Source organism: Chamaea fasciata, unplaced genomic scaffold (genome assembly GCF_029207755.1).
Source record: "Chamaea fasciata isolate MVZ Bird 193981 ecotype frontalis unplaced genomic scaffold, bChaFas1.0.hap1 SCAF_5, whole genome shotgun sequence".
Lineage (NCBI taxonomy): Eukaryota > Metazoa > Chordata > Aves > Passeriformes > Sylviidae > Chamaea > Chamaea fasciata.
Window position 1 is genome coordinate 1,713,980 of NW_027094090.1, and position 24,886 is coordinate 1,738,865.

Here is a 24,886-nt window from a genome sequence, read left to right on the forward strand (position 1 = left end):
AATGACACCGCTGCCAAGGACACCAGACCTGGCGCTCGAGGTCTCTTGAAAGTTTCTAATCCAATCAACTCTTGGAACGTACCAAATTTATTTTGCGAATTTATTTACGAATTTTGCACCGATTTTTATTTTGTGAATAAAATATTCTCGTGGGTTTTGTAGATATTCACAAAATAAATTTACAACTTCGTAGCAATAACCGCTACCAATCCTGGGCGCGCGATTTTCTGCGTCACCCACGTTCTACCAATGTCTCCGTGCCACCGTCACGGCAGAAGATGGAGGAGAAGAAGAAGAACTTAGGACACCGCCCAAAATTCTCCGTCTTGCTCCTATTTATTCCCACTCTAAAAACCCCAAACTACAGATTTTCACCCCGTGACAAACTAAGCCACTATCTAATTTGAATTTTTGTTGTTCTCTTTTCCTCCGTAAGTGCTGGCAGTTTTTCCCCATGGATTAAGGTCAAAGGCGATGCTTTCCTGGCGTCCCCCAGGGCAGTTTGGGGGTTTTTCCCCGTGCCCTGGACTCCAACAGGCTGGGAAGTGACGTGGGATGGGAAACCCTCAGGTTTAAGCCGTGGATCCCAATCCCCATCCCAAGCACGGAATTCCCGGTTGGAAGCATCTAAGGAACTTCCAGAAGGTTCATCTCCTCAGGTCTCACTTTGCTCACCGCCAAAATAAAATCTCTCCCTTTCACCCTGCCAAGTTTCCCAGAGCTCTGGAGGGGATCCTCTGGATCACATTCCACAGAATTCCGGGATTATTTAGGTTGGAAAAGTCCTCCGAGGCCACAGAGTCCAAGCTGTGCCCAATCCTCACCTTGTCACCAGCCTGGAGCCACTGAGTGCCACCTCCAGTCTGGCCTCAAAGAAATAATATTAATATTATCAAGGTATTAATAGTAATATTCATATTATCAGGGTATTGATAATATTAATGTTGTTAGGATATTAATAACATTCGCTAATATTAATATTGCCAGGATTAAAAGAATCGGAAAGGGAAAAGAATGGTGGGAATAATAAAAAAAAATAATAATTTTTTTGCTTTCTTGCCTGCATTTTTCTGAACAGAGAAAAGGTGGCCTCTGTCACCAGCCCGTCCTGGGGGTTTGATATTTTGGGGTTTTTTTTCCATGGGATGAAATTCGGGGCTGTTCCACAGGGAATTAGATGGAAAAGAGAGGGGAGGGGGGAAAAAAAAAAAATCCCATTTTTGCCACGGAAAAATATCAGCTGAGCCATTTTCTTTGGAAGAGAAATAAGTGGAGAAGGATAAAAATCACCCACCCCAGCCAGGCCACAGGACCCCCCCAACTGCTGCCAGCTTGGAATTCCGATTTATCCAACGGAAAAAACAGCCAGCGATCCCTAAAAATAACCAGAGCCACTCCTACGGATGAGATTTTTAAGCCTCCACTTCAGATTTTATCTTCCCTGTAACTGTGAAGCTGCGGGATTTGATTTAATGCGAGGAGGGAGGCAAATTATCCCTAAATTTGCATCATCCCCCAGAATCCAAGCGTCCCAAAGAATATTCAAGGAACTTCACAGACATCTTTTTTTTTGTCCCTTTCCAGGAATTTTTTTGCTCCCAGTCGGATTTACCAGCCTGAAAATTCATGAGAAGGTCACAGAATAAAACACCCCCCAGTAACAAAATATAAAATAAATCTCATTTTCCCTCCTTTATAATTTTTTTTTTAAATTTTTTTTTTTTTAGAATTTAAATCAGGCTCAGAATCCCAACCTTATCTCGTGTCCTCACTTTGGAGGGCAGGGATTACAACAGAGTTTTTTTCCCCCGTTTTTCCAGAGGTTTCTCCCATTTGTCACTCACCTGCTCCACGGGAGACAAAAGGAAAGGGGAGCATCCAAAATTCGGCCTTTTTGAGACGTTTCATCCTCGCCGGAGATGGAAAAGGGAGCTGAGCACTCCGGGGACACGCTGAAAAATCCTGCAGATTCCCGGAAAAAAATCAAGGAGCTGGGAGTCAACCCTGCTGCCTCTGGTGCTGCCAGGGAGCTGCAGCTGGTGCCAGGGAAATAATTCCTGCAAAAGCAGCAGATGTTGGGAGCGAGGGATGAGGGAAAGAGCAGGAAAACCACGTGGAGACAGCTCCGTCCTTCCATGATCCAGGGATCCAAAACTCCTGGATGCACCTGGGAATGTGTTTCCATTCACCACCCTGCAGGAACTTCTGGGAATCTTTAAATTATTTAATAATTTAATTTTTTTAAAAAATGTTCTCCCAGTCCTGTGGTGAAGACTTCCACAAGTTTTAATCCCACTTTTTATCTCCTCCCCTCGGTTTCCAACCTCAACCCTCGGTTTCATTTGTTGCCCACTCAATTCTTGCACGAGGAAAATCCCAAAATTCCCTGGAAGGAGGTTTTGGGTTGGGATGTGAATTCGCCAACCTTCTGGGAATCTTTAAATTTTTAAATAATTGGATTTTTTTTTTTAACATTCTCCCAGTCCTGTGGTGAAGACTTCCACAGGTTTTTTATCTCCTCTCCTCGATTTCCAACCTCAGTCCTTCGTTTCATTTGCTGCCACTCAATTCTTGCACGAGGAAAATCCCAAAATTCCCGGGAAGGAGGTTTTGGGTTGGGCCTGTTCTCCCCAGGGATCTTGTGATGGGATGAGGGGAAAAGGCCTCAAGTTGTGCCGGAGGAAGTTCAGGTTGGATTTTGGGAAAAAATTCCTTCAGTGGTAGAGTGGTCAGGAATTGGGACAGGTTTTCCAGGGAAATGGTGGAGCCTCCATCCCTGGAAGTGTCCAAAAAAAAAAACCCAAAAAACCTGGATGTGACACTTGACAACGTGATTTAGGATATTCAGGGTCGGACTTGATGATCCTGGAGGTCGTTTCCGACCAAAATCATTCCGTGATTCCATGATTTGGGTTTTTAAAATCTGGGAGAACTGCTTGGGAATACATCCCAAATGACACAAAACCACCACGACCTGGAAAGCCCTGGAGTGCCTGTGGAGGCTGGAAAAAAACCTGGAAAATCCATGGAGGAAAATAGGATTCCCTCGAGGCTGAGCTGCGGGGAAACCCCGGGAGCCGAGGGGGAAAAGGTAATTTATGGACAAGGGGAGTAACTGATGGAAAGATGGAGTAATTGATGGAAAAAATGGAGTAATGGATGGAAAAATGGAAGAAATAATGGGAAAAAAGAGGTATCTATGAAAAAATGGAGTAATTGATGAAAAAATGGAGTAATTTATGGAAAACCGGAGTAATTTATGGACAACTGGAGTAAATTATGGGAAAATGGAGGTATTTTGTGAAGAAATGGAGTAATTTATGGACAACTAGAATAAATTATGGACAACCGGAGTTACTTATGGAAAAATTGAGTAATTTATGAAGAAATGGATTAATTCATGGACACTTGAAGAGGAATAATTAACCATGGAATAAACTGTCCATCCACTGATCCGGGAGCCCAAATCCCACGGAATGACCTCTCCTAGACCCCCACAACGGGAGGGGATGAGAGGGGAGCAAGAAATCGGGATTTTGATGCCACGTCCGTTCTCTGAGCAAATTTCCTGGAGTCAAGGAAAAGCGGGACAAAGCAAGGCAGGAGGAGACGGAGAAGAACCACGGGGAAAGGATGGGGTGGGAGAAGTTTTCCAGCCCTTGGAGCAGCATCCCGAAAGTTTGTTGGAGCCCACAGGTTCCTCACGGAAAATTCCAAAAGTCTTTGCTGGACCATGGAACTTCTTCCAAAAAGACAGGGAAGTCCAGTTTTCCAAACCTCTCCATGTCCTGCAGTGGACTGAAAGTAAATTTTGGTTCCATGAGGTTGGGAAGAGATCGAATTCCCAAATTTTCCAAACCTCTCCACATCCTGCAGTGCTCTGAAACTAAAGTTTGGTTCCATGAGGTTGGGAAGAGCTCGAATTCCCAAATTTTCCAAACCTCTCCACATCCTGCAGTGCTCTGAAACAAAAGTTTGGTTCCATGAGGTTGGGAAGAGCTCGAATTCCCAAATTTTCCAAATCCTCCATGTCCTGCAGTGCTCTGAAACAAAAGTTTGGTTCCATGAGGTTGGGAGGAGCTCGTAATTCCCCAAATGTGGGAGCCAAAAGCAGAAAAAGTTGGAGAAAAAAATTTTTAAAAGGACACAAAGCCCAGAGAAAAACATTTTAGGGATGGTTCCCTTGGATCCCACTGAAGGCAAAAACAAAATTCCAAATCCAAACATGTTTGGATAGAGATGGCTCTGATTCGCTTTCTGGATAAGGAAAAAAGAAACAGTTAAAAATTATAATTTTTTTTTTCTCCTCTTTGCACGTTTTTAGGGAATTTTAATGGAAAAGATTCCCATCAATCACCTCCGGAAAGTCGCTTGCCTGAAGCACGGAGAGACAAATCCGATTTCAGGGAGGTTTTCCAAAGGGAAAAGCCCTTCAGGTTGGAGTTTTTCCAGCTCATTTACAGGGATGTCAAATTTAACAACCTTAAGGAATGTGGAGGAGGAGGAGGAACGGGGGAGAGGGCTTAAAATAATAATAAAAAAAAGAATTATTTCATATTTTCCCCCCCAAAAAATGCCCGGAGTTTGTAGGCTTTACTATTTTTGACAAGTTCCAACACACACACAGGCAGCTGGAGCGGCGGGAAAAACTTGGAATTCATTCCCACCCCCCGAAAAAACTTGGCAGAGGAAAATAAAAGGAATAAAAAATTGGGGAGAACTTTAAGAATTGATGAGGAGAAAAGGAGCCTGGAACTTTGGACCAAGGGAAAAAAACTCTGGGAAAAAATCCAGGAGTGAAAAAGAAAAAAAAATCTCCTGGATCTCGTTGGAAAATGAAAAGTTTGGGATAGCAGGAATTTCTCCTCTCCATCCAGAGAAACAGGGATAATTTCTGGAATGCTGAGTTGAGGAAATCTCCAAAAAAAAAAAAATCAACAACAAAAAAAGAGACGTATTCTAGAAAATAACTGGAATTCCGGGGAAAATCTCTGGGAGCTGGAAGTTTTTGATGGAATAAATAATCCCAAGAACGCGACAATTTAAGGAGAGGAGAGACACTCCGCCCTTCAAAAGCGCCCAAAAATATCCCGGGAGTTTATTTGGGCAATTTTTTAGGTGACAGAACACAGACAGTGGGAATTTAAAGCCAACAACCACAAAATCCTCCCAAGAGATGAAGGAAAAAATTCCTCCAGCTGCAAAATTCCAGGGGCTGGGGCATTTCCAGTGGAAGTGGGGTCGTAGCGCTGGAATTCCTGTTGTTCACATTCCCAAAAAAAAAAAGAAAAGGGTGAAGGAGCTGAGATGGGAAGTTTTGGAGCTGAGGGATTTAGGACAGGAGATCAGTTGGATCAGTTTGGGATCCAGGCACCAAAAAAAAGGATTTAATTTTTTTTTTCTCCCCATAAATACTCACAGCAATAAAAATAACGGGGAGAAATCCAAATCCCAGGATTTGTTCCCTATTTTTTTTTTTTTTTTCCCCCTCATGATGTGGCCGAGTCTCTGTTTGTGTCCTTGGCTGTGGAGGAATCCTGGAATTGTTTGGGGTGGGAAGGGACCTTAAACTCATCCAGTTCCACCCTCTGGACAATTCCCACTATCCCAGGCTGCTCCAAACCCTGTCCTGGGATATTTCCAGGGATCCAGGGGCAGCCACAGCTGCTCTGGGAATCTTGTGGGAGAGTCTCCCCCACCTAAAGCCACTAAAAAAACGGAATTAATGACAGGGCGCCGAAGAGCTGAGGGCAAAAAATCCCTAAAATAAAATAAAATAAAATAAAATAAAATAAAATAAAATAAAATAAAATAAAATAAAATAAAATAAAATAAAATAAAATAAAATAAAATAAAATAAAATAAAATAAAATATAAAATCCAACTCAGCATTCCAAATCCCACTAAAACCCAGAAACTTCCATTTCCCAGAAATTTGGGATGAAAACCAGGGAAGAGACCCCCAAATAAACCCCCCAAATTCACCCCCTGGGTATCATTTCCCAACTGGTTCCAATTTTATTTTATTTTTTTTTTTTTTTATCCTGAGGGGGAATTCAGGGAATAATTGCCTGGAAGGGAGGACAAGTCCAGCCTTGTCTGCAGAGCCAAATCCCACAGGAATTTTTCATTTTTCTCTGGGAAAAGCAGCAGGATGGGATTCAGACACGGGAACGGGAAGGAGAGGAGCCAGGGGAGGGATCTGGGCGTTTCAGGAAAATCATTTTGAGATGTTTCAGCGCATTTTTTTTTTCCCCCCAAGTTTTTTATTGAGTTGTTAAATCCCGCTAAAACCCGGGAATCTTCAAGGCGCTCCAAAGCCATAAAAATCATCAGGATTCGTCTTCTCTCAGCTCCTAAAACCACAGAGAGAAAGAAAAGAGAAAATCCAGGTCATTCCAGGTGCCCCATCCAGGGATGGAATTCCCACAGCCTCTCCATGTCACAGTCACGTTTCCTGGTGTTTTATCACATTTTGCCCTCATTTAACAGGTTTAAAAAAATGATTTCCTGGAGATAAAATCAGATTATTTTTTTTTAATTATTTTCCACACAGGACAAACCAGCTCTGCCTGGTTTCCTTCATCAGTGAGTTTGCACCCAGAAAAAAAAAGACCAAAAATCGATTCTTTGTGGAATCGGGGCTGGGAAAAGCGGCAAACTACCAAAAAAAATATAAAAAATCTGGGATTGTGAATTCCCTGCTCCCATTTTCTCCCTGATCACTCCGATTGTGGTTCTTGGGCACAGCTGAAAGATTCCTGATCCTTCACCCAACATCCCGAGGGGCCACAATTCCTGGTTTTTTGTTTTTTTTTTTTTTTTCCTTAATTCCAGAAGTCAGGAACTCAAATTGCTGCCAGGGCTTATCCCAAAGCTCGGAGAGCCCCAGATTTGTAACAGTGAAGGCGAATTCTTCAATGACTTTTATTGATATATAAAAAATTACGTATTTATATTATTTATTTATATAAAACATACATTGTATGTAATAATAAATTAATGTATATAATAAAATATAATATTATATATCTAAATATGTAATTAATATTTAGATATGTTAATACATACGTTAATTTTTTCTGTTTTCTAACATCATTTTTTGCCATTTCTTCGGATGCCACAGGATTGACGTGACCTGAGTTAAGAACGAATTTGATTTTAACTTTATTGGCAGTGAATTTTATCATTCAATCTCTCTCCGAGCCAGGTGGGATTCAAGCTCTTCTCCCGAGGAATAAGCGACAGGATGGGAGGAAATGGCCAAAAAAAAAAACCCCCAAAAACCCAAAAGCTCCCAGAGATGACATTTTGGAGAACTTCAAAAACACCGATTTATGGTGTGGCTTTAATCCAATTTTAAAAAATTTTTTGCTGCATTTTTTTTTTGTGGCAACAAAACCACCTCAATTCCCCCCCAAAAAAGCCTCCCTTGGAAGCTCCAAGAAAGCAAAATTAAAAAGGCCCAAAAGCAGCAAGAGCTGATAAGGGAAGAGGGGAAAAAAAAAAAAAACCCCAAACAAATCCATCATCCTGACCTGTGCAGAACTGAGGGGATGGAAGCAGGAAAACCTGGGAATATTTAAAAAAGTGCCAGGAAAACCCAGAAATTTGCTTTGTTTTCCTGCTAACGACCCACTGTGCTTTTTAATTAATAATGAACCGATTAAAAAAGGCTCGATGGAAGATCAGGGAAGCCACTCGGAGGGTTTCTACCTAGAGAGGGGTCAGGATTATTTTTAAAATTATTTAATTTAACACCAAATTATTTTGTGTCAGGTGTGGGCACAGTGAACTCCGGTTAAACACAGAGCAAGAGCTCAGCCAAAAAAAAAAAATAAATAAATAAAAACTTTTGGGTTTCCAGGGTCTCTCCAAAAAAATTTCTGGCTCTTGTTGCTTCAGTTTCTAAGTTTTTGAGTCCTGGAGCTCCAATCAATCTTAAATTGAATCAATCTCTCCCCAGGTGAGAATTTGAAACCTTGGGATCTCCAGTTTGGAGTCAGAGAGCCCCAAAACTCTCTCAGTGAGCCAAAAGAAAAAAAAAAAGAAGAAAAAAAAGGATAATTCTGTCAGTTTTCCCCGTCTTTAGGAGCTCTGAGCAGCAGAGGAGCTGCAAAAGGTTTAAAGTCACAAAAAAAAGCAGCGCTTCGTTCTTGGAGTGATTGTGGCTCCTGGGGGTTTCTTCATGGGATTTCACACCCGCGGTATTCAAAGGTGGAAAAAAAAAAGAGACCAGGGCGTGATTCAGATCCAAAACGGATTGAAAAGGAAATATCTCTAGGGTGGAATTCCCACTTCTGAGTCGACGTGGTTTCCACCGATCACAGAGTAAGGAGAGATGATTTTGAGGGGATCCCACGAAAAACTTGCAACTGGAAATTCCACCCACGATGGAATTACGGAATTTTTTTAGGGTGGGAAGGGACCTTAAATCCCATCCAGTGTCCAGGGACACCTCCCACTGTCCCAGGCTGCTCCAAGCCCCAGTGTCCAGCCTGGCCTTGGACATTCCAGGGATTCTCTGGCAATTCCATTCCAGCCAGGAATTCCTTCCCAAGATCCCACCCAAACTCCCCCTTTTGCAATCTGAGGCCATTCCCTGTGTCCTGTCCCTCTGCAGCTCTGCTGGAGCCCCTTGAGCATTCTGGAAGCTCTCCCTGGATCCTTCCCTTCTCCAGGGCAACATTCCCAGCTCTCCCAGCCTCTCAATAATAATTATTATTATTATTTCGAGCTGCGGAAGAACTCTTTGGCACGGAATCCTCAGGAGCTGCCTCTGACTGGCGTTTTGGGGCCACTGAATAACCCCAAAAAGTCAATTACGGGCCGCTCCTCGCCCGCAAAACAGCGCCCCAGCCGCGCCTCCGCCTGACGCCACCTCGGCGCCGCCATGACACCTTTTACCCTCGGAACTCCAACTCCCATCGCGCCCCGCGGCGGGGCGCCCGCCGGGAGCGGCGCTGAGGCGGCGCGGAGCCTGCCGGGAGTTGTAGTCCCCGCGGACTAGCGGCGGCCGGAGGAAGCGGGGGCGGCGGGCCCGGGGCCGGGAGCGGGGCCGAGTCCCGGGATCGGGATGCGGGCGCGGCCCGGGACGCCGCCTCGTTGCCCGGAGCGACGCCACCATGCACCCGGCCGTGGCGGTGGGGCTGGTGTTCGGCGGCTGCTGCAGCAACGTGGTGTTCCTGGAGCTGCTGGCCAGGTGCGGGGCCGCGGGGAGGGTTTGGAGGGAGGATGAAGGGTCAGGGAGCTCGTTCCTATGGGATCGGGGCGAGGCCTTTAGGGTTTGTGAGGGGACGCGGCAGCAGCGGGGCCGGGGTGGGGTTTTTTGGGGGGGATTTGGGGTGCGGGGGGTACCCACGGCTGGCACTGAGGGGGGTTTTAGCCCCTCAGGCCTTGGGGTTCCTCATGGGTGAGCCCAGACTTGGATCATGGCTCTGTGTCCCGGCTGGAGGGGGATTTGGGGAGGTTTTGGGGTTGTCCCCTCGGTGTGAGCCGTGTCGGTGACCTGTCCCCTCTCCACGGGGACAAGGAGCGGCGTGTCCCCGGTGCATCCCATGGATCCCATCCCAGCCCATCCCATCCCATGGATCCCATCCCATCCCGGGGAAAAGCCGTGCGGGAGCTCTCCCTGGCCACTGCAATGAATCTTTTCCCACCTGGAAGTGCGATCCTGGGAATCGTCACTGGCTGCAAAGTCACCGGGTCCACTTGAATTCCCAGACTGGAGGCTGATGGTTTTGGGGATCTCGCCTTCCTCACCCTGACGGTTTTTGGGGATCTCATCATCCTGGTGTTTTTGGGGATCTCATTTTCCTCACCCAGATGGTTTTGGGGATCTCAGCTTCCTCACCCTGATGTTTTTGGGGATCTTGCCTTCCTCACCGTGATGGTTTTGGGGATCTCATAATCCTGATGTTTTTGGGTATCTCAGCTTCCTCTCCCTGATGTTTTTGGGGATCTCACCATCCTGATGTTTTTGGGATCCCATTTTCCTCACCCTGATGGTTTTGGGGATCTCAGCTTCCTCACCCTGATGTTTTTGGGGATCTCACCATCCTGATGTTTTTGGGATCCCATTTTCCTCACCCTGATGGTTTTGGGGATCTCACCATCGTGATGTTTTTGGGATCCCATTTTCCTCACCCAGATGGTTTTGGGGATCTCATCATCCTCACCCTGATGTTTTTGGGGATCTCATTTTCCTCACTCAGATGTTTTTGGGGATCTCATCATCCTCACCCTGATGTTTTTGGGGATCTTGCCTTCCTCACCGTGATGGTTTTGGGGATCTCATAATCCTGATGTTTTTGGGTATCTCAGCTTCCTCACCGTGATGGTTTTGGGGATCTTGTCATCCTCACCCTGATGTTTTTGGGGATCTCATAATCCTGATGTTTTTGGGATTCCATTTTCCTCACCCTGATGGTTTTGGGGATCTCATCATCCTCACCCTGATGTTTTTGGGGATCTCCCCATCCTGATGTTTTTGGGGATCTCATCATCCTCACCCTGATGTTTTGGGGATCTCACCATCCTCACCCTGATGGAGGAAGGCTGGAAGGGTTTGGGAAAGGGCTGGGAAAGCCTGACTGGAAAAGAAAAGCGATGCCTGAACTGGTTTGGTGTGTGTAAAACCCCCGTGAGTCAGCGTGGGGCTGCACCCCCTGAGCCCTCAGTGCATTTCACCTTTCAAAAACACACCTTGCTCCCTCCCGGCCCAGCAATATCCCAGATTATTGAGGTGAAAAGGGATTGCAAAACCCAGCAGTTGGGATAATCCAAACCGGGATTCAGGTGCCTTCGCGGCAGGTTGCACAATCCCTGGATAAACCAAGGAGCAGTTCCTGGAAGAAGAAAAGACTTTGTGTAAGGAGTTGCCTTTCGGGGATTACTCCAAACTTTGTCTTTCCTGCCTGCCTTGTGTTGCAGCATCAGTGACAAGAGAGGGATGAACCCTTTGGAAGCAAAAAAACCAAAACCCTTTGGAAGCAAAAAAAAAAAATCCCTTTGGAAGCAAAAAACCCCCCTTTGGGTTTGGCTTTTTGCCACTCCTCCAAGCAAACCTAAAACCAAAACTTCTGTTCAAAGACTGAATTATTCGAAGGTGACTAAACCCCAGAGCTGCAAAATTCCAGAAATCCAATTGCAGACATCAAGGACAAGCTGCTTTTCACACAGGACTTTCTTTTCAGCAGCCCCTTCTCATCCACTTTAAAAATTCCCCCATTTTTCCTAACAGCTCAGTTCCTGTGGCTTTTACCTGCCCTGCTCACCTTTAGTCCCAAAATTGGATTTTGGGACTAAACACCAATGATTTGGTTGGGTTCTGGAAGGAAAAGTTCCTCCTGCACATGGATATTTGCACAACAAGCAAAATCCTGGAGCGGGATCCCAGGAAAAAGCAGTGAAGGAGTAGCAAAGGTGATGGGGAATAAATTTTCTCAGCATTTATAAGGGAAATAAAAGAATGAGAAGTCTGGAAATGGCAGAGGGCGGACAAAAAAAAAAACTTTAAATGTGTGAAGAGTGGCTGCAGAGGAGAGGAGAGAAATGATATTTCAGCTGGGCTGTGGAGGCAGAAGGAGAAATCCCAAATGCCTTAATTTAAGGGGGCTTAAATCGCTGTGGAGGGGATGTAAAGATGTAAATCAGGCCCAGAAAATCAGGATTTTTCTCCCTTTCCACGTGGTGAAGGAGGAGGGAGAGCGGGGAAACTTTCCTGCTGGGAGGACTCTTTCCAGACCCAGGTTTATCTCATTTTTCTTAGGTGTATCTGGGCCGAAGAAGGGGCCCTTTCTTATCTTATCTCTCTCTTATCAGGCAGCCCAAACCCCTGAGTGCCAACACCGCTGATCCAGCGGGGTCGTGCCCAGGGATCTGTGCCGTGGGAGGAGGCAAAGCCCAGCCTTGGGTTTATCCCAGGTTTTGCAGGATCCTGGTGATCCCCTCTGGAGGTGAAAGGTTGGAGATAAGATCTGCAATCCTCTGAGCTTCTGGCTCTGCTTCAAGGTCTCTCTTCCCTTTCCTGCCCTCCCCGAGGAACTTTTGGACCTTTCAGCCTCGGGGTTGAAGTTTGAATGGATAATGAAAGCTGGGGGAAATGTGGGAATTGACAGAGGGGAGTGGCCCTGGGAAAAAAAAAAAAAAAAGCAGGGAAAAGGGGATTTTTCCAGGTGCAGTTGTTGGGTGAGCCCTGCATCCCCCCAGCTGCTCCTGGCAGCTCTGTGGGGGTGACAGAGGAGAGTTTGGAGGAGGCACCTTGGGAATTCCAGTCTTCCAGGGCATCTCCCAGCTTGAAATCCTGCCAAACTGCATCCAGGGACAGCGCGTTCCGCGAGGAGGAGCAGGACTCTCGCAGGAATCTTTGGCCTCAGTTTCTGTCTTGCACCAGGGAAAAAAAAAAAAAAAAAAAGGGAAAGATTCCCTAAATCCCTCTACATCCCAGGAGTTTTCTCATTATCTGCCCCAGTCACGGCCTCCTCTGAGCTTCTGCTTCCCAGGAAATCCTTCCCTGCTCCCCTGGGAGCTCCCTTAGGGAGGATCAGGGTGCAAGGGGCGGCGTTGTTTGAATTCCCCGTTGGAATTCCTGTTCCCACGGGATAAACACGAACCCGGTGGTGGCGTTTCTGTGTTCCTGGGTCCCTCCAAGGGGAGGACAAAAAGGGATTAGGGGGGTCCCTGTGGAGCTCAGGCAGAATTCCGTGGGTTCGGAAGCCTTGGGGAGTCGGTGTCACATTAACAAGGTCACGTGGGATTTACTGCCAGGACTTTTTTTGGGGGGGGGCTCCTGTGAGGGGTTTTAGTCCCTTCTGGAACCCACAACCAAAGTTTTGGGGGTTTTTTGGGTTTGGTTTTTTTTTTGGCATCCAGAAATCCCAGGGGAGCTGAAGCATTTTTAGAGGAAATCGAGGAAATCTGAACCAAATCTGCCAGCACAGACCTGACCTTGGCACTTCCCTCCTGCAGCTGGAGTGAGGAATATTGAATTTCCAGCCGCCTTTTCCTCCTGGAGAGGCAGGTTCCCTCACTTCAGAGGGAGATCCGGCAGTTTTTTCTTTCCCTTCCTGACCTGACCGCCCAGTTCCTCTCGGGAAATGTTTGAGGAAGGGCTGCCTGCAGGTGTTTGCACAGGCTCAGGTGAACAAACTCCCGAGTTAAAACCTCTCCAGGGTGACTGTGGCTCTGGGATGAGGAGCTGCTTCCTCCTTTTATTGGATCCCGGTGCTTTGCCTGGTTATTCATGGAGACACGTCTGCTTTTCCCCCTGGTTTTATTTCCCTGTGGTTTGGGTGCACAGACACGTGGGATTTCATTTAATTCCAGGAATAAATCTCTTTTCTTTTTTTCTGGCCTCAGAGGTAACAGAAAGAAGCTGTTGAATCCTGACAGGATCAGGCGGATCCTAAACAAAACTCAGCCACGGGAAACCTTCCCTCTTTCCATCCCACCAGAGATTGTCGCCTTTCAGGCTGGGTTGTTTTTTTTTTTTAAATTTTATTTTTTTTGTCATTTTTTTCTCTGCTTTTTCCCTGCTCCTTGTCTCTCCCTGCCTGCAGGGAGTTCCCAGGATGTGGGAACATCGTGACCTTCTCCCAGTTCCTGTTCATTGCCGTGGAAGGTTTCGTCTTCGAGGCCGACTTCGGCAGGAAGCGCCCGGCCATCCCCATCAGGTAAAATCCCAAAGCTTTCCCAAGCAGGAATTCCCTGGGATCCCTCTTAAATCTCCGAAAAGCTTCTCAGCAAGTGGCTTTTCCACTTCTCCTGTGGAAAATCCCATCCTGCAGCATCGGCAGGAGCCACACCTGTCAGGCTGGGTAAAACACGCATTCGTTTATCAGGAATTGTTAATGGGAATTTGCCACCAGATCCTTCCCTGTCACAGGAACGGGGCAGAGTTTTGCACAGGGAAGAGCTTGCTGTGCTTAAAGAGCTTTTTAATCCCTGGGATTTGGCGTGGTGGGAGTGGGGAAGGGAGAGTTTCCTGGAAAATCACCCAAATTCACTTCGCCTTTCTCCGCTGGGGATGAGCTCGGTGAGGGACCCGGGAGCTCCAGACTGTCCGTGCGTCCCATGATCCTTCCTGAGGGGTCTCTCAGCATCCCAGGGAGGTTCCTGCACATCTCCCAGGTGTTTTTCCATTTTTCAGGAACTATTTCATCATGGTGGCCATGTTCTTCACCGTCAGCGTGGTCAATAACTACGCCCTGAACCTCAACATCGCAATGCCGCTGCACATGATCTTCCGCTCGGTGAGCCCTGTCCTTGTCCTCCTCGTCCTCCTCCTTCTCCTCTCGTCTTCCTCCTTCTCCTTCTCCTTCTCCTTCTCCTTCTCCTTCTCCTTCTCCTTCTCCTTCTCCTTCTCCTTCTCCTTCTCCTTCTCCTTCTCCTTCTCCTTCTCCTTCTCCTTCTCCTTCTCCTTCTCCTTCTCCTTCTCCTTCTCCTTCTCCTTCTCCTTCTCCTTCTCCTTCTCCTTCTCCTCCTCCTCTCCTCCTCCTCCTCCTTCTCCTCCTCTTCCTCCTTCTCCTTCTCCTCCTCCTCCTCCTCCTCCTCCTCCTCCTCCTCCTCCTCCTCCTCCTCCTCCTCCTCCTCCTCCTCTCCTCCTCCTCCTCCTCCTTTTCCTTCTCCTTCTCCTTTTCTTCTTCCCTTTTCTCCTCCATTTTTTCCTTCTCCTCTCCTCCTCTTCCTCCTCCTCCCTTCTTTCTCCTTCTCCTCCTCTCCACTTTCTCCTTCTTTTTCTCCTTCTTTTCTCCTTCTCCTTTTTCTCCTCCTCCTCCTCCTGGGGCTCCCATTCCATCATTTCTGCTGAATTACCCCTGCTCCACGTGTCCTGCACCTGAGAGCACCAAACCCCTGTGGAAACCCTGAATTCCAGCTGCTGGGAGAGCAGCCTCACTCCAAAGGTTTCACTTTGTGGTGTTGGTGATTAAATTCCAGTTTAATGGCCGCGTTCTGGTCCACGTGGGGCGGGAGGGGTGGTTCTGGTCCTGCATCAATCCCTGGAGCTGGGCTCCTGTTCCCAGTTAAACCAGTGGGATTTGGCCACGTTTCTGGTCCCAGACACCAAAAAAAAAAGAAGGAGATCTCCTGGCCAGGAGATCCAACCCAATATCCTCTTCCCAGCTCACCTTCTCCCCTTTTCCTGGATGAAGGGATTCAAAATCATGGAGTCATCAAGGCAGGAAAAGAACTTGAAACTCAGGGAGTCCAACCATTCCCCACCACTGCCCCGTGTCCCCAAGTGCCACCTCCACAGGTTTGGAAAATCCCTCCAGGGATGGGGAGAAAACCCTTTCAGGGCAGGAATTTTCCAATATCCAGCCTTAAGGAAGCTGTTCCTTCTCCCTGGCAGTTTTTCCTGCTCAAACCTGGCGTTTCTTGTGGTGTTTGGCCTCCTCACACGGAGTTTGGGATGAGCATTCCCCAATCTGGGCAATTCTGGCCTGCTGACCTCCTGGGTTTTGTTTTCCTTCTTTTTTCTCTTTTTTTATCCCCAGGTTCCCTCATAGCAAGCATGGCTCTAGGGATCGTCATCCTGAAGAAAAGGTAAATCCCAAACTTCTCATCTTTAGGGAATTCTCTGCCACGGGCTTAATCCTGGTGGGTGTTTCGTGCCATTTAACTTTTCCCCTGTTAAATATTCTTCTTTTAATGATGAGAAACTGGGACAGAGAGTGTGGAATAGAGGCTGGAATGGCTGCGTTTCCACCTCTCCCTCATTTCTTGGGTGGAATTCTGGGCTGGGAATAGCTGCGTTTCCACCTCTCCCTCATTTCTTGGGTGGAATTCTGGAATAGCTGTGTTTCCACCTCTCCCTCATTTCTTGGGTGGAATTCTGGGCTGGGAAGAGATTTTGCAGCCTCTGTGTTCACTCCTGGCTCTTCTGGAAGTGCTCCTGGGGGGATTCTGTGGCTGGGATGGAGCTCAGTGCCTCCTTTCTGCTGGGCATTGTGGCTCCAGCAGTGCTGATAACCCACCGATAACCCACTGATAACACGCTGATAACACACTGATAACACGCCGATAACGCTGAGCTGTGCCTGCACAGAGTCAAGGCTGGATAAACTGGGATAAACGTTGGGATAAACTGGGATAAGGGTTGGGAGAAAAGCTTCTCTAGGTGCTGAGCTGGAGTCAGTAGGAAGTGGGAATGTTCTGCCAGGTTTGGAGCAGGAATTCAGGCGGGGTTGGTGACGTGTCCCTTTGTCCCCCGTGCAGGTACAGCGTGTCAAAATACACCTCCATAGCCCTGGTGTCCCTGGGCATCTTCACCTGCACTTTCATGTCTGCAAAACAAGTGGTAAGGACTGGGAAGGGGCCTCTGGAATTCCCTTTGCCGGGTTATTCGTGGAGACACGAGGTCTCTCCTGCCTCTGCATCTGCTTTTCCTCTCTTGGCTTCATTTCCCTGTGGTTTGGGTGCACAGACACGTGGGATTTCATTCAGTTCCAGGTGTCTCTTCACCTGTTCACTGCTGGGAATAAATCTCTTTTCTTTTTTTTTTTCTGGCCTCAGAGGTAACAGAAAGAAGCTGTTGAATCCTGACAGGATCAGGCGGATCCTAAACAAAACTCAGCCACGGGAAACCTTCCCTCTTTCCATCCCACCAGAGATTGTCGCCTTTCAGGCTGGGTTTCTCCAGGCCTGTTTTTAATTAAATAATGAACCAATTAAAAAAGGCTTGAGGGATGATCAGGGAAGTCACTTAGAGGGTTTCTACTTAAGGAGAGGTCAGAAAACACCAAATTCATCCAGCCTGACCCTGAAATAAAAGTGCCTGTGCTTGGAGAGCAGGAAGCAAATGACAAAAATAAAACGGCACAAAGCGGTGGCCGAGTGAAAACTGGCTGCTCTTAATCCAGCTTGGAGAGGTTGGGAAGGAAAGGGAGCTGTCAAAGCTCCAAAATTCCCCGTAATTCCAGAGGTTTTTATCCTCAGAATGGCGGAGGGAGGGCTGGGCGCTGCAGCCTTGGCCCTGGGTTAATCCGGGAGTTTTGGGGTGGAGCTGAGGGTTGTGGCAAAGGTGAATAATCTGGTTTTTCCCTGAAGCACTGAGGGAAAGAGCTGAGGCAAGTCAGGCTGGAGCTGTGCCCTCAATTTAGTGACCCCAGGCCTGCTTTTAGGGCTGCTTTTAGGGCAGCTTTTAGGGCAGGTTTTAGGGCAGGTTTTGGGGCTGCTTTTAGGGCAGCTTTTAGGGCAGGTTTTGGGGCAGGTTTTAGGGCAGGTTTTAGGGCTGGTTTTAGGGCAGCTTTTAGGGCTGGTTTTAGGGCTGCTTTTAGGGCAGGTTTTAGGGCTGGTTTTAGGGCTGCTTTTAGGGCTGGTTTTAGGGCTGCTTTTAGGGCAGGTTTTAGAGCTGCTTTTAGGACAGGTTTTAGGGCTGGTTTTAGGGCTGCTTTTAGGACAGGTTTTAGGGCTGCTTTTAGCTCCTGACTGGGGCTTGGCCAGAGCTCTTGTTCCTTCCTACACACTCATCTCTGGGATGGGGACACGGGGACCTGGGAATGGGGAAACAGGAATCTGGGAATGGGATGGGGACATGGGAACCCGGGAATGGGAACACAGAAACCTGGGAATGGGGACACAGGAACCTGGGGATGGAGACACAGGAACCTGGGAATGGGAAGGGGAACCTGGGAGTGGGGACACAGGAATCTGGAAATGGGATGAGGACACAGGAACCTGGGAATAGGATGGGAACACAGGAATTTGGGAATGGGAATGGGGACACAGGAACCTGGGAATGGGAACACAGGAACCTGGGAATGGGCTGTCTTTGAGAGCTGGAAAAGTGACCCTGATGATTTTTGGGGTTAAATGGGTTCAGTCTCACCAAACCAGGCCGTTCCTGCCAGGAGAAAATCCTGACTGGATCAGACTCCTGACACTTTTTTTTTTCTGGAATCTCAGCATTCCCTGGAGCAGGGCGGGAAGGCTGTGGCTGCTCCCAGCCCTGCTGAGGCAGGACAGGAGGGAGGTCTGGGGCACACCTGGTGGCTCCTGGTGACTCCTGTGTCTCCCTTCAGGCATCTGACTCCAGCCTGAATGAAGAGGACGGACCCCAGGCGTTCCTCTGGTGGTTGCTGGGTACGTGGGGGCCACACTTCTGGGATGCTGGCAGGATCCTTGGAATTCTCTTGGCAAAAGCAGCCCTGCCTGGAGCCGAGAGGGAGAGGGGCTGGATCTCCTCCAGGCGTTCCTTCAGCACAAGATTTCACAGAGGAGGCTTTAAAGTCCACCCTGGGTCTGTTGGTGGCCCTCTGGGATTGATTATTATCCATAATCAGCTGGGAAATAGAGGAATGTTTATCCTCCACCTGTACCCTCAGCTCTGCGGAATCCAAATAAAGAAACAATTCCTGCACTGGGAAGTTTAAAGTTTCCTGTGAATAGGAGAAGATTGAATTGCTGAGGTCACTCAAGAGGCACAAGGATTTTGCAGGATTCTGTTCTCCAAGATGAGGAAATTCTGGGAAAACCTGGTTTGTTTTATGCAGGAGGGAGCAAATATTCCAAGAGTGGAGAGCTGGGGATGAGTGTGGAAGTGGTCTTGGCTGGGAGAACTGGGCAGGGATGGAAGCAAAAGGAGATTGATTAATATCAGATTATTATCAGATTATTACCAGGCCCAAACTGCATCCCTGGTGTTTTTGAAAGATCTCTGGGATCTCAGCCTGCAATCAAAGCCCAGAATCCTTATCAGTTTTCTTATCAAGTCTGGGCGGTTTGGTTTGGGTTTTTTTGTCCCCCTGGGAGTCAGATTTGGTGAGTTGAAGGTGCAGGATTGTTATCAATTAATAATTAGTATCAGTATGATTATTATCAGTAGCAGCACAAACTGCATCCCTGGTATTTTTAAGAGATCTCTGGGATCTCAGCCTGCAATCAAAGCCCAGAATCCTTATCAGTTTTCTTATCAAGTCTGGGCGGTTTGGTTTGGGTTTTTTTGTCCCCCTGAAAGCCAGATTTGGTGAATTAAAGCTGCAGGGCTGTGCTTCCCTTCCAGGTATTGCTGCCCTCACCTTTGCCCTGCTGATGTCTGCCAGGATGGGGATTTTCCAGGAGACCCTGTACCAGAAATTCGGGAAGCACTCCAAGGAAGCTCTGTTCTACAACGTGAGTCCCCGGGGTTTTTCCCTGCTCTGAGATCCCTTCCACCCCTGGACTGGGCACAAAAAGGATCCCACACTGCCAGGGTGGAGCAGTGAGGAGCCTGCCCGGCTTTCCAGCGGGGAATTGGGGTGGATTCCCATCCCCCTGATCCCACCATGGATTTGTTTCTCCCTCCCAGCACGCCTTGCCACTCCCTGGATTCCTGCTCCTGGCTCCCAACATTTACCAGCACGCCGTGCTCTTCAATCAGTCTGGTGAGTGCTGTGCCGAGGGATCCCTGCTCCTCAGCTTCCCCATCCTCTGGAAAATCCCTCTGGGACGTTTCCTTCCTGCAGTTGTGCGCGCTGGAATCTTGGGGTGTTGCAAGCCCTTTGAATTTTGAGGGATTTGCAGGAAGGAATTCTTGGGTGGGATGGTGCTGGGTTGGAGAATTCCCAGAGAAGCTGTGGCTGTCCCTGGATCCTTGGAACTGTCCAAGGCCAGGCTGGATGAGGCTTGGAGCAGCCTGGGAGAGTGGAAGGTGTCCCTGCCTGTGGCAGGGGGTGGAATTCAAGTCACCATTCCATGATTCCATGATGAAAGCCCAAGTTTCTGACAAATTCCCACCCACACCAGCCACATCCAGGAGTGATCCCTGGGAAAAGGAAGGTGGTAGCTCAAAAATGGGACTTCCAGGAGCTAATCCTCGACAAGGGATGTAAACATGGACCTGCTGGGATTTGGTTTTTGCTGGTGCTTCCCCAGGATTTGCCACGGGATCAGAGTGGATTCCTCCAGCATGAGAGCTCTGGCACAGGAGAGCAAGACAGAGCTTTTCTCCCAACATTTTTCCCAATTTTTCCATATTTTCTGTTCTTCCCTCTTGGAATTCCAAGGCTGCAAGGGAGCCCTGGGTCATGAATAATCCTGGGAAAAGGAGGAGGGGGATTCCTCCAGCAGTGACCTCATCCCAATCCTTTTTTCCCCGCAGAGCTGTTCCAGGTGCCGGTGATCGGCCTGACCCTGCCAATCATGTGGTTCTACCTCCTCATGAACGTCATCACCCAGTATCCTTCATCCTTCATCCCAGGGGGGTGAAGCAGGATTGGGGCTGGGTTCCTAAATCCTTGGAGTCTTTCCTGCCCTCGGGAGCTGCAGTTGGTGGAACCCCAAAAATATGGGGAAAGGGAACTTCTGGTTTTTTGGGTTGGTCTCAATGATCTCAAAGGTCTCTTCCAGCCTGGTTTGTTCTGGGATTCTGGGACTTCTGCTCCATGGAAGTGGAGGAGTCTGGAGCTTCCCTTGGGTCTGTGGCAGGGATTGTCACCCTTGGCCAACACTGGAGGAACTGGGAGATTTGGGATGTCCCTGAGTTTGTAGCGTTCCAGCTGATCCCAGGAGGGGATTTCTCCCATCCACACTGGGCTGCCCATCTCCCTGCTCCTCCCCATTCCCAGAGGGAATCCCCAGTTTCCATCCCTGCTATCTCTTACTTCCTGCTCCCAAGAGAAGGTAAATCCTTGGAGTCTTCCCTGCCCTCGGGAGCTGCAGTTGGTGAAATCCCAAAAATATGGGGAACGGGAGCTTTGGGTTTTTAGGTTGGATTTGATGATCTCAAAGGTCTCTTCCAGCCTGGTTTGTTCTGGGGTTCTGGGACTTCTGCTCCATGGAAATGGAGGAATTTGGAACTTCTGTTGTCCAGCTCAGCCCCAGCTGCTCCAAATCTGAAATTCGGGACGTCCCTGAGTTTGTAGCATTCCAGCTGATCCCAGGAGGGGATTTCCCCCATCCACATCTCCCTGCTCCTCCCCATTCCCAGAGGGATTCCCCCGGTGATCTCCATCCCTGCCGCCCCTTAACCCCGTGCCCCCCAGGTACGTCTGCATCCGCGGCGTGTTCATCCTGACCACGGAGTGCACGTCCCTGACCGTCACCCTGGTGGTGACGCTCCGCAAGTTCGTCAGCCTCATCTTCTCCATCCTCTACTTCCAGAACCCCTTCACGGGCTGGCACTGGCTGGGCACTGCCTTCGTCTTCGTGGGCACCCTGATGTACACCGAGGTCTGGAACAGCCTCCTCGGCAGGGGCAGGAGGCGCAAGGAGCACTGAATCCAGGGATTTTTTTTCCCCCTTGCAGGGATTTTTGTTGTTGTTTTCCAGAGCAGAGCAGCAGGGAAACCCCCTCAAGGGGGTGTTTTTATAACGGGGGAGGTGTTGGCTGTGCCAAGCTCCTGGGAGGACTTTGGGAACGGATCATGGAGAAACAATCCGGTGATTTTTTTTGCCAGTCGGCATTTTTTAATGCGACCCCTTTTGATTCCAGTTTTTCCTCTCTTTTTTTTTTTTTTTCCTTTTTTTTTTTTCCATTGGAATGACCCGTTTTTTAAGGAAAAGCTCACCCAGAGCTTTGCTGGGAGCCCAAACTTTCGTGCTGTTGGCTTGGATCAACCTTTAATTGTCCCAGTGTCTGGAGCTGATGGCTGAGCCCAATTCCAGTGCTGGGAGGATGTGGGATCCAACTCCAGCTGGAGCTTCCAGTGTGCCCAGTGGATCCTGAGAGGACTTGGTTTATTTTCCCTTTCCCAGTTCTTCCCCCATCCCTTAGGATCAGCCCCCTGATGGCTTTTGCGTCAGCCTGGCACAGGCTCCCTGTCCCTCAACGTCACGCCTGGTTGGTTTTCCTGGAGTTTTCCTGGAGCAGCACCTTGTTCCCGTGGCGGTGCTGCTGTCCCTGCTCACCTGGGACAGCTGAGGCATCCAGGAGGGATAAAGGAGGATGGAAAAAAAAATCCCAAAGTGATGGAAAGGCAGCACCTCCCTCCCGGGCATTCCCTGAGCCAAAGTCACCTTTCCAAAACTGCTTCCCTCTGTTTTTACTGCCGATTTTGATCAGGTGTCTGGGACAATCCCCTTCCCGGCTTTCCGTGGCCTCATCCTTGCTGGGAGGCAGTGTGGGAAAAGGGAAAGGCTCCAGGCTGTGCTGGGAGCACTGCTTTAGCCCCAGCCCCAAATCCCAGTGTGGGGAAAGGGAACTCCATCCCAGGCAGAGCCAGCGTGGTGCTGCCAGGACCTGCAGCTCCATCCCGAGGTCCTGAAGGATTTTTTTTTTTCCCATTTTCCATTTCTCCTGAGCCTGAAGAAGCTGAGTTTGAAGTGCCATGGGATTTTTCCAGGGATTTTGTGGATGGGAGGCTGACCTGGTGTAGGTCAGGTGTTGTGGTGGCTCCAGGAAGGACCTAGAAAGAAGCAAATCCTTTATTCATCCCTGTTTTTAATCTTCCCAAGCTCTTCCCACGGAGCTTCAGCTGGGACTGGGGAGGTGGGGAAGCCAACAGGGATTTGGGATGAAGGATTTTAGGAACGGGGAGTAACTGGTGAGGTTCTTCAGGGATCAAACCCGGCGGGGAAACACCGGAGCCGTAACTCAAGGTCCACGAGTATTTTATCCATGCATTGTTTTTTCCAGGGATTGTTTTATCCAGGGATTATTTTATCCAGGGATTATTTTATCCAGGGATTGAGCAGAGTGACACGGAGCTGCTCCCAGGTGTCGCATCCTGTGCATACTCTGGCTCACTCCTCCTCTCCAAGACCTTGCACCTTGTCCCCAACAACATTTGGGGGGATTTGGGCATTCCCCCTTTTTTTTTTTTAACCACATCCTTTTCACTCCCGACACATCAACCATGGGTCGTTTGTTGCCATCAGGAGGATTTTTTTTTTTTTTTTTAAACTTCCCGGCGTGATCAGTGTCTTTGGAATATTTATGGAATCGCAGGCAGCAATTCCCTTCCTGCTGGAAGACAGAGGAGGGAAGGTCCAGGCACGAAGGGCGTTGTTAGCCAAAATTAATTAAATGCGGGCCGCTGATTAGTTTGGTTTTAATGTTGGTGTAGAGATCAGAGCATCTATTTTTTAGCAGAGGCTGGAAAAGGGGAAGGAGCCCGACCGCCCTTGGAGTGGCTGGTTGGGTTTATGGTGGGTTTTGGTTGGTTTTTTTTTAAAGTGAAATAAATCTGTATCCTCTACGAAGGCTGTCGGGTTTGTTTCTCATTTCGTGCTTTGCCGGTGGCTGGAGAATTTAATGGAATCGTGGAATTGTTCAGGTTGGAAAAGCCCTCCAAGATCATCCAGCCGTTGGATGAATGTCCCCAAGTGCCACCTCCCCTCAGGGATGGGGGACTCCACTGCCCTGTTACAACCCTTTCCGTGAAGAAATTCTCCATGAATACCCAATCTAATTAACGACTCACCATTTTCCTTTTAATATGAGAGAAAACAGGAAAGACTCAGCCTGGCTGGGTGGGATTCAGGAGAAGATCTCACCGTCAGATCCAAGTTTCCCAAAATCCAGCACCAATGGGAGCCTGGAGCAGTTGGGGCGGAGGAAATTTGGGATTTGAGGTCCCGAGGCAAGACTCAAATCTTCAGAATCTGAGGTTCTCCAAAAGGACTCAAATTCTAAAATTATAATTTGAGAATCTTGTTCTCTCAAGACTCAAATTTTCAGACCATCAGAATTTGAGGTTCTTCAAAAAGGCTCAGATCCTCAAACCATCAGAATTTGAATTTTCCCCAAAAAACCTGAAATCCTCAAATCAGAATTTGAGGTTCTCAAAAAAGATTCAAAATTCTCATGGTTTGAGAATTTGAATCTTCCCAGACAAGACTCAAATCTTCAGAATCTGACGTTCTCCAAGAAGACTCAAAATCTCAAATCAGAATTTGACGTTCTCCAAAAAGATTCAATTCCTCAAACCATCAAAATTTGAGATTCTCCAAAAAGATTCAATTCCTCAAACCATCAAAATTTGAGATTCTCCAAAAAGACCCAAATCATCAAAATATTAATTTCAGGTTCTCCCGAAAGACTCAAATACTTAAATCGGAATTTGAGGTTTTCCAAAAAAACTTTAAATCCTCATAACATCAGAATTTGAGGTTCTCCAAGAAGATCCATAATGCTCAAAACCATCAGACCTTGAGGTTCTCTGAAAAGATTCAAATCCTCAAATCAGGATCTGGGGTTCTTCACAAAGAATCAAAATCTCAAATCAGAATTTGAGGTTCTCCAAAGACTCAAATCCTCAAACCACTGGAATTTGAGGTTCTCCAAAAAGACTGAAGTCTCCATCAGAACCCGAGGTTCTCCAAAAGGAATTCAGATCCTCAAAACCTCATAATCTGAGGTCCTTCAAAAAGCTTTAAATCCTCTAAAACTCCAGGCTCAGTTTGACCTTGACCAACTTAAGGTGTGACTCTGCTGTAATCCGAACACTCCTCCCTGCCAATAAAACCAGAATTCCCGGAAAAAAAATCTGGGAAATGGAATGTAAACGTTAGAAATACAATCCAAAAACGATTCTGCCCTCAACCTCAGCCGGATGTTCCACACTTCAGGATGCAGGAAAGGGGCAGCACAATCCAGATGTTTGGGGAAGGAATTTGATGTTTGGGGAAGGAATTTGATCCATAGTCTGGGAAGGGAGCACGGGAGAGGGAATGGCGGAAAAGCCTGAGGGAGGAAAGGCAAGAAATGGATAATTTGTTTGAGTTCAGGAAATTCAGCTTCTCCCTGGTGCTTTTAAAATCCCTTGTCCTATTTCCACGCTAAGTCCACGTGCGGGATCTTTTGGAAGCTCGGGGCTCAAGAAGTGATCGCGAAATAGGAAATTATTTTCCAACATTATTGCCTGAAACAAATGCAGGCGAGCCCCTGCTCATGGAAAACTAATAATTTCTTTTTTACAGCTGGGAAATAAGAGGAATGTTTATCCTCCACCTGTACCCTCAGCTC

General features: G+C 47.9%; 2 protein-coding genes across 2 annotated transcripts in view; one reads left to right on the forward strand and one right to left on the reverse strand.

Annotated features, from left to right (window-relative positions):
* The window catches only part of LOC136289162 (collagen alpha-1(VII) chain-like), a 111,857-nt gene extending 109,940 nt beyond the window's left edge, over positions 1-1,917 (reverse strand). The window contains exon 1 of the mRNA XM_066182650.1: positions 1,845-1,917. The gene's annotated coding sequence lies outside the window, so the exon portion shown is untranslated. The remainder of the gene's footprint in view (positions 1-1,844) is intronic.
* A 7,095-nt stretch (positions 1,918-9,012) lies between these two features.
* SLC35B4 (solute carrier family 35 member B4) lies at positions 9,013-23,117 on the forward strand. Its single transcript, XM_066182651.1, has 10 exons — positions 9,013-9,202; positions 13,560-13,673; positions 14,150-14,252; positions 15,497-15,546; positions 16,219-16,300; positions 18,024-18,084; positions 19,004-19,113; positions 19,289-19,364; positions 20,081-20,156; positions 20,964-23,117. The coding sequence occupies exons 1-10, from the start codon at positions 9,126-9,128 to the stop codon at positions 21,196-21,198; spliced, it is 984 nt and encodes a 327-aa protein (XP_066038748.1). The 5' UTR covers positions 9,013-9,125; the 3' UTR covers positions 21,199-23,117.
* Positions 23,118-24,886: the final 1,769 nt, after the last annotated feature.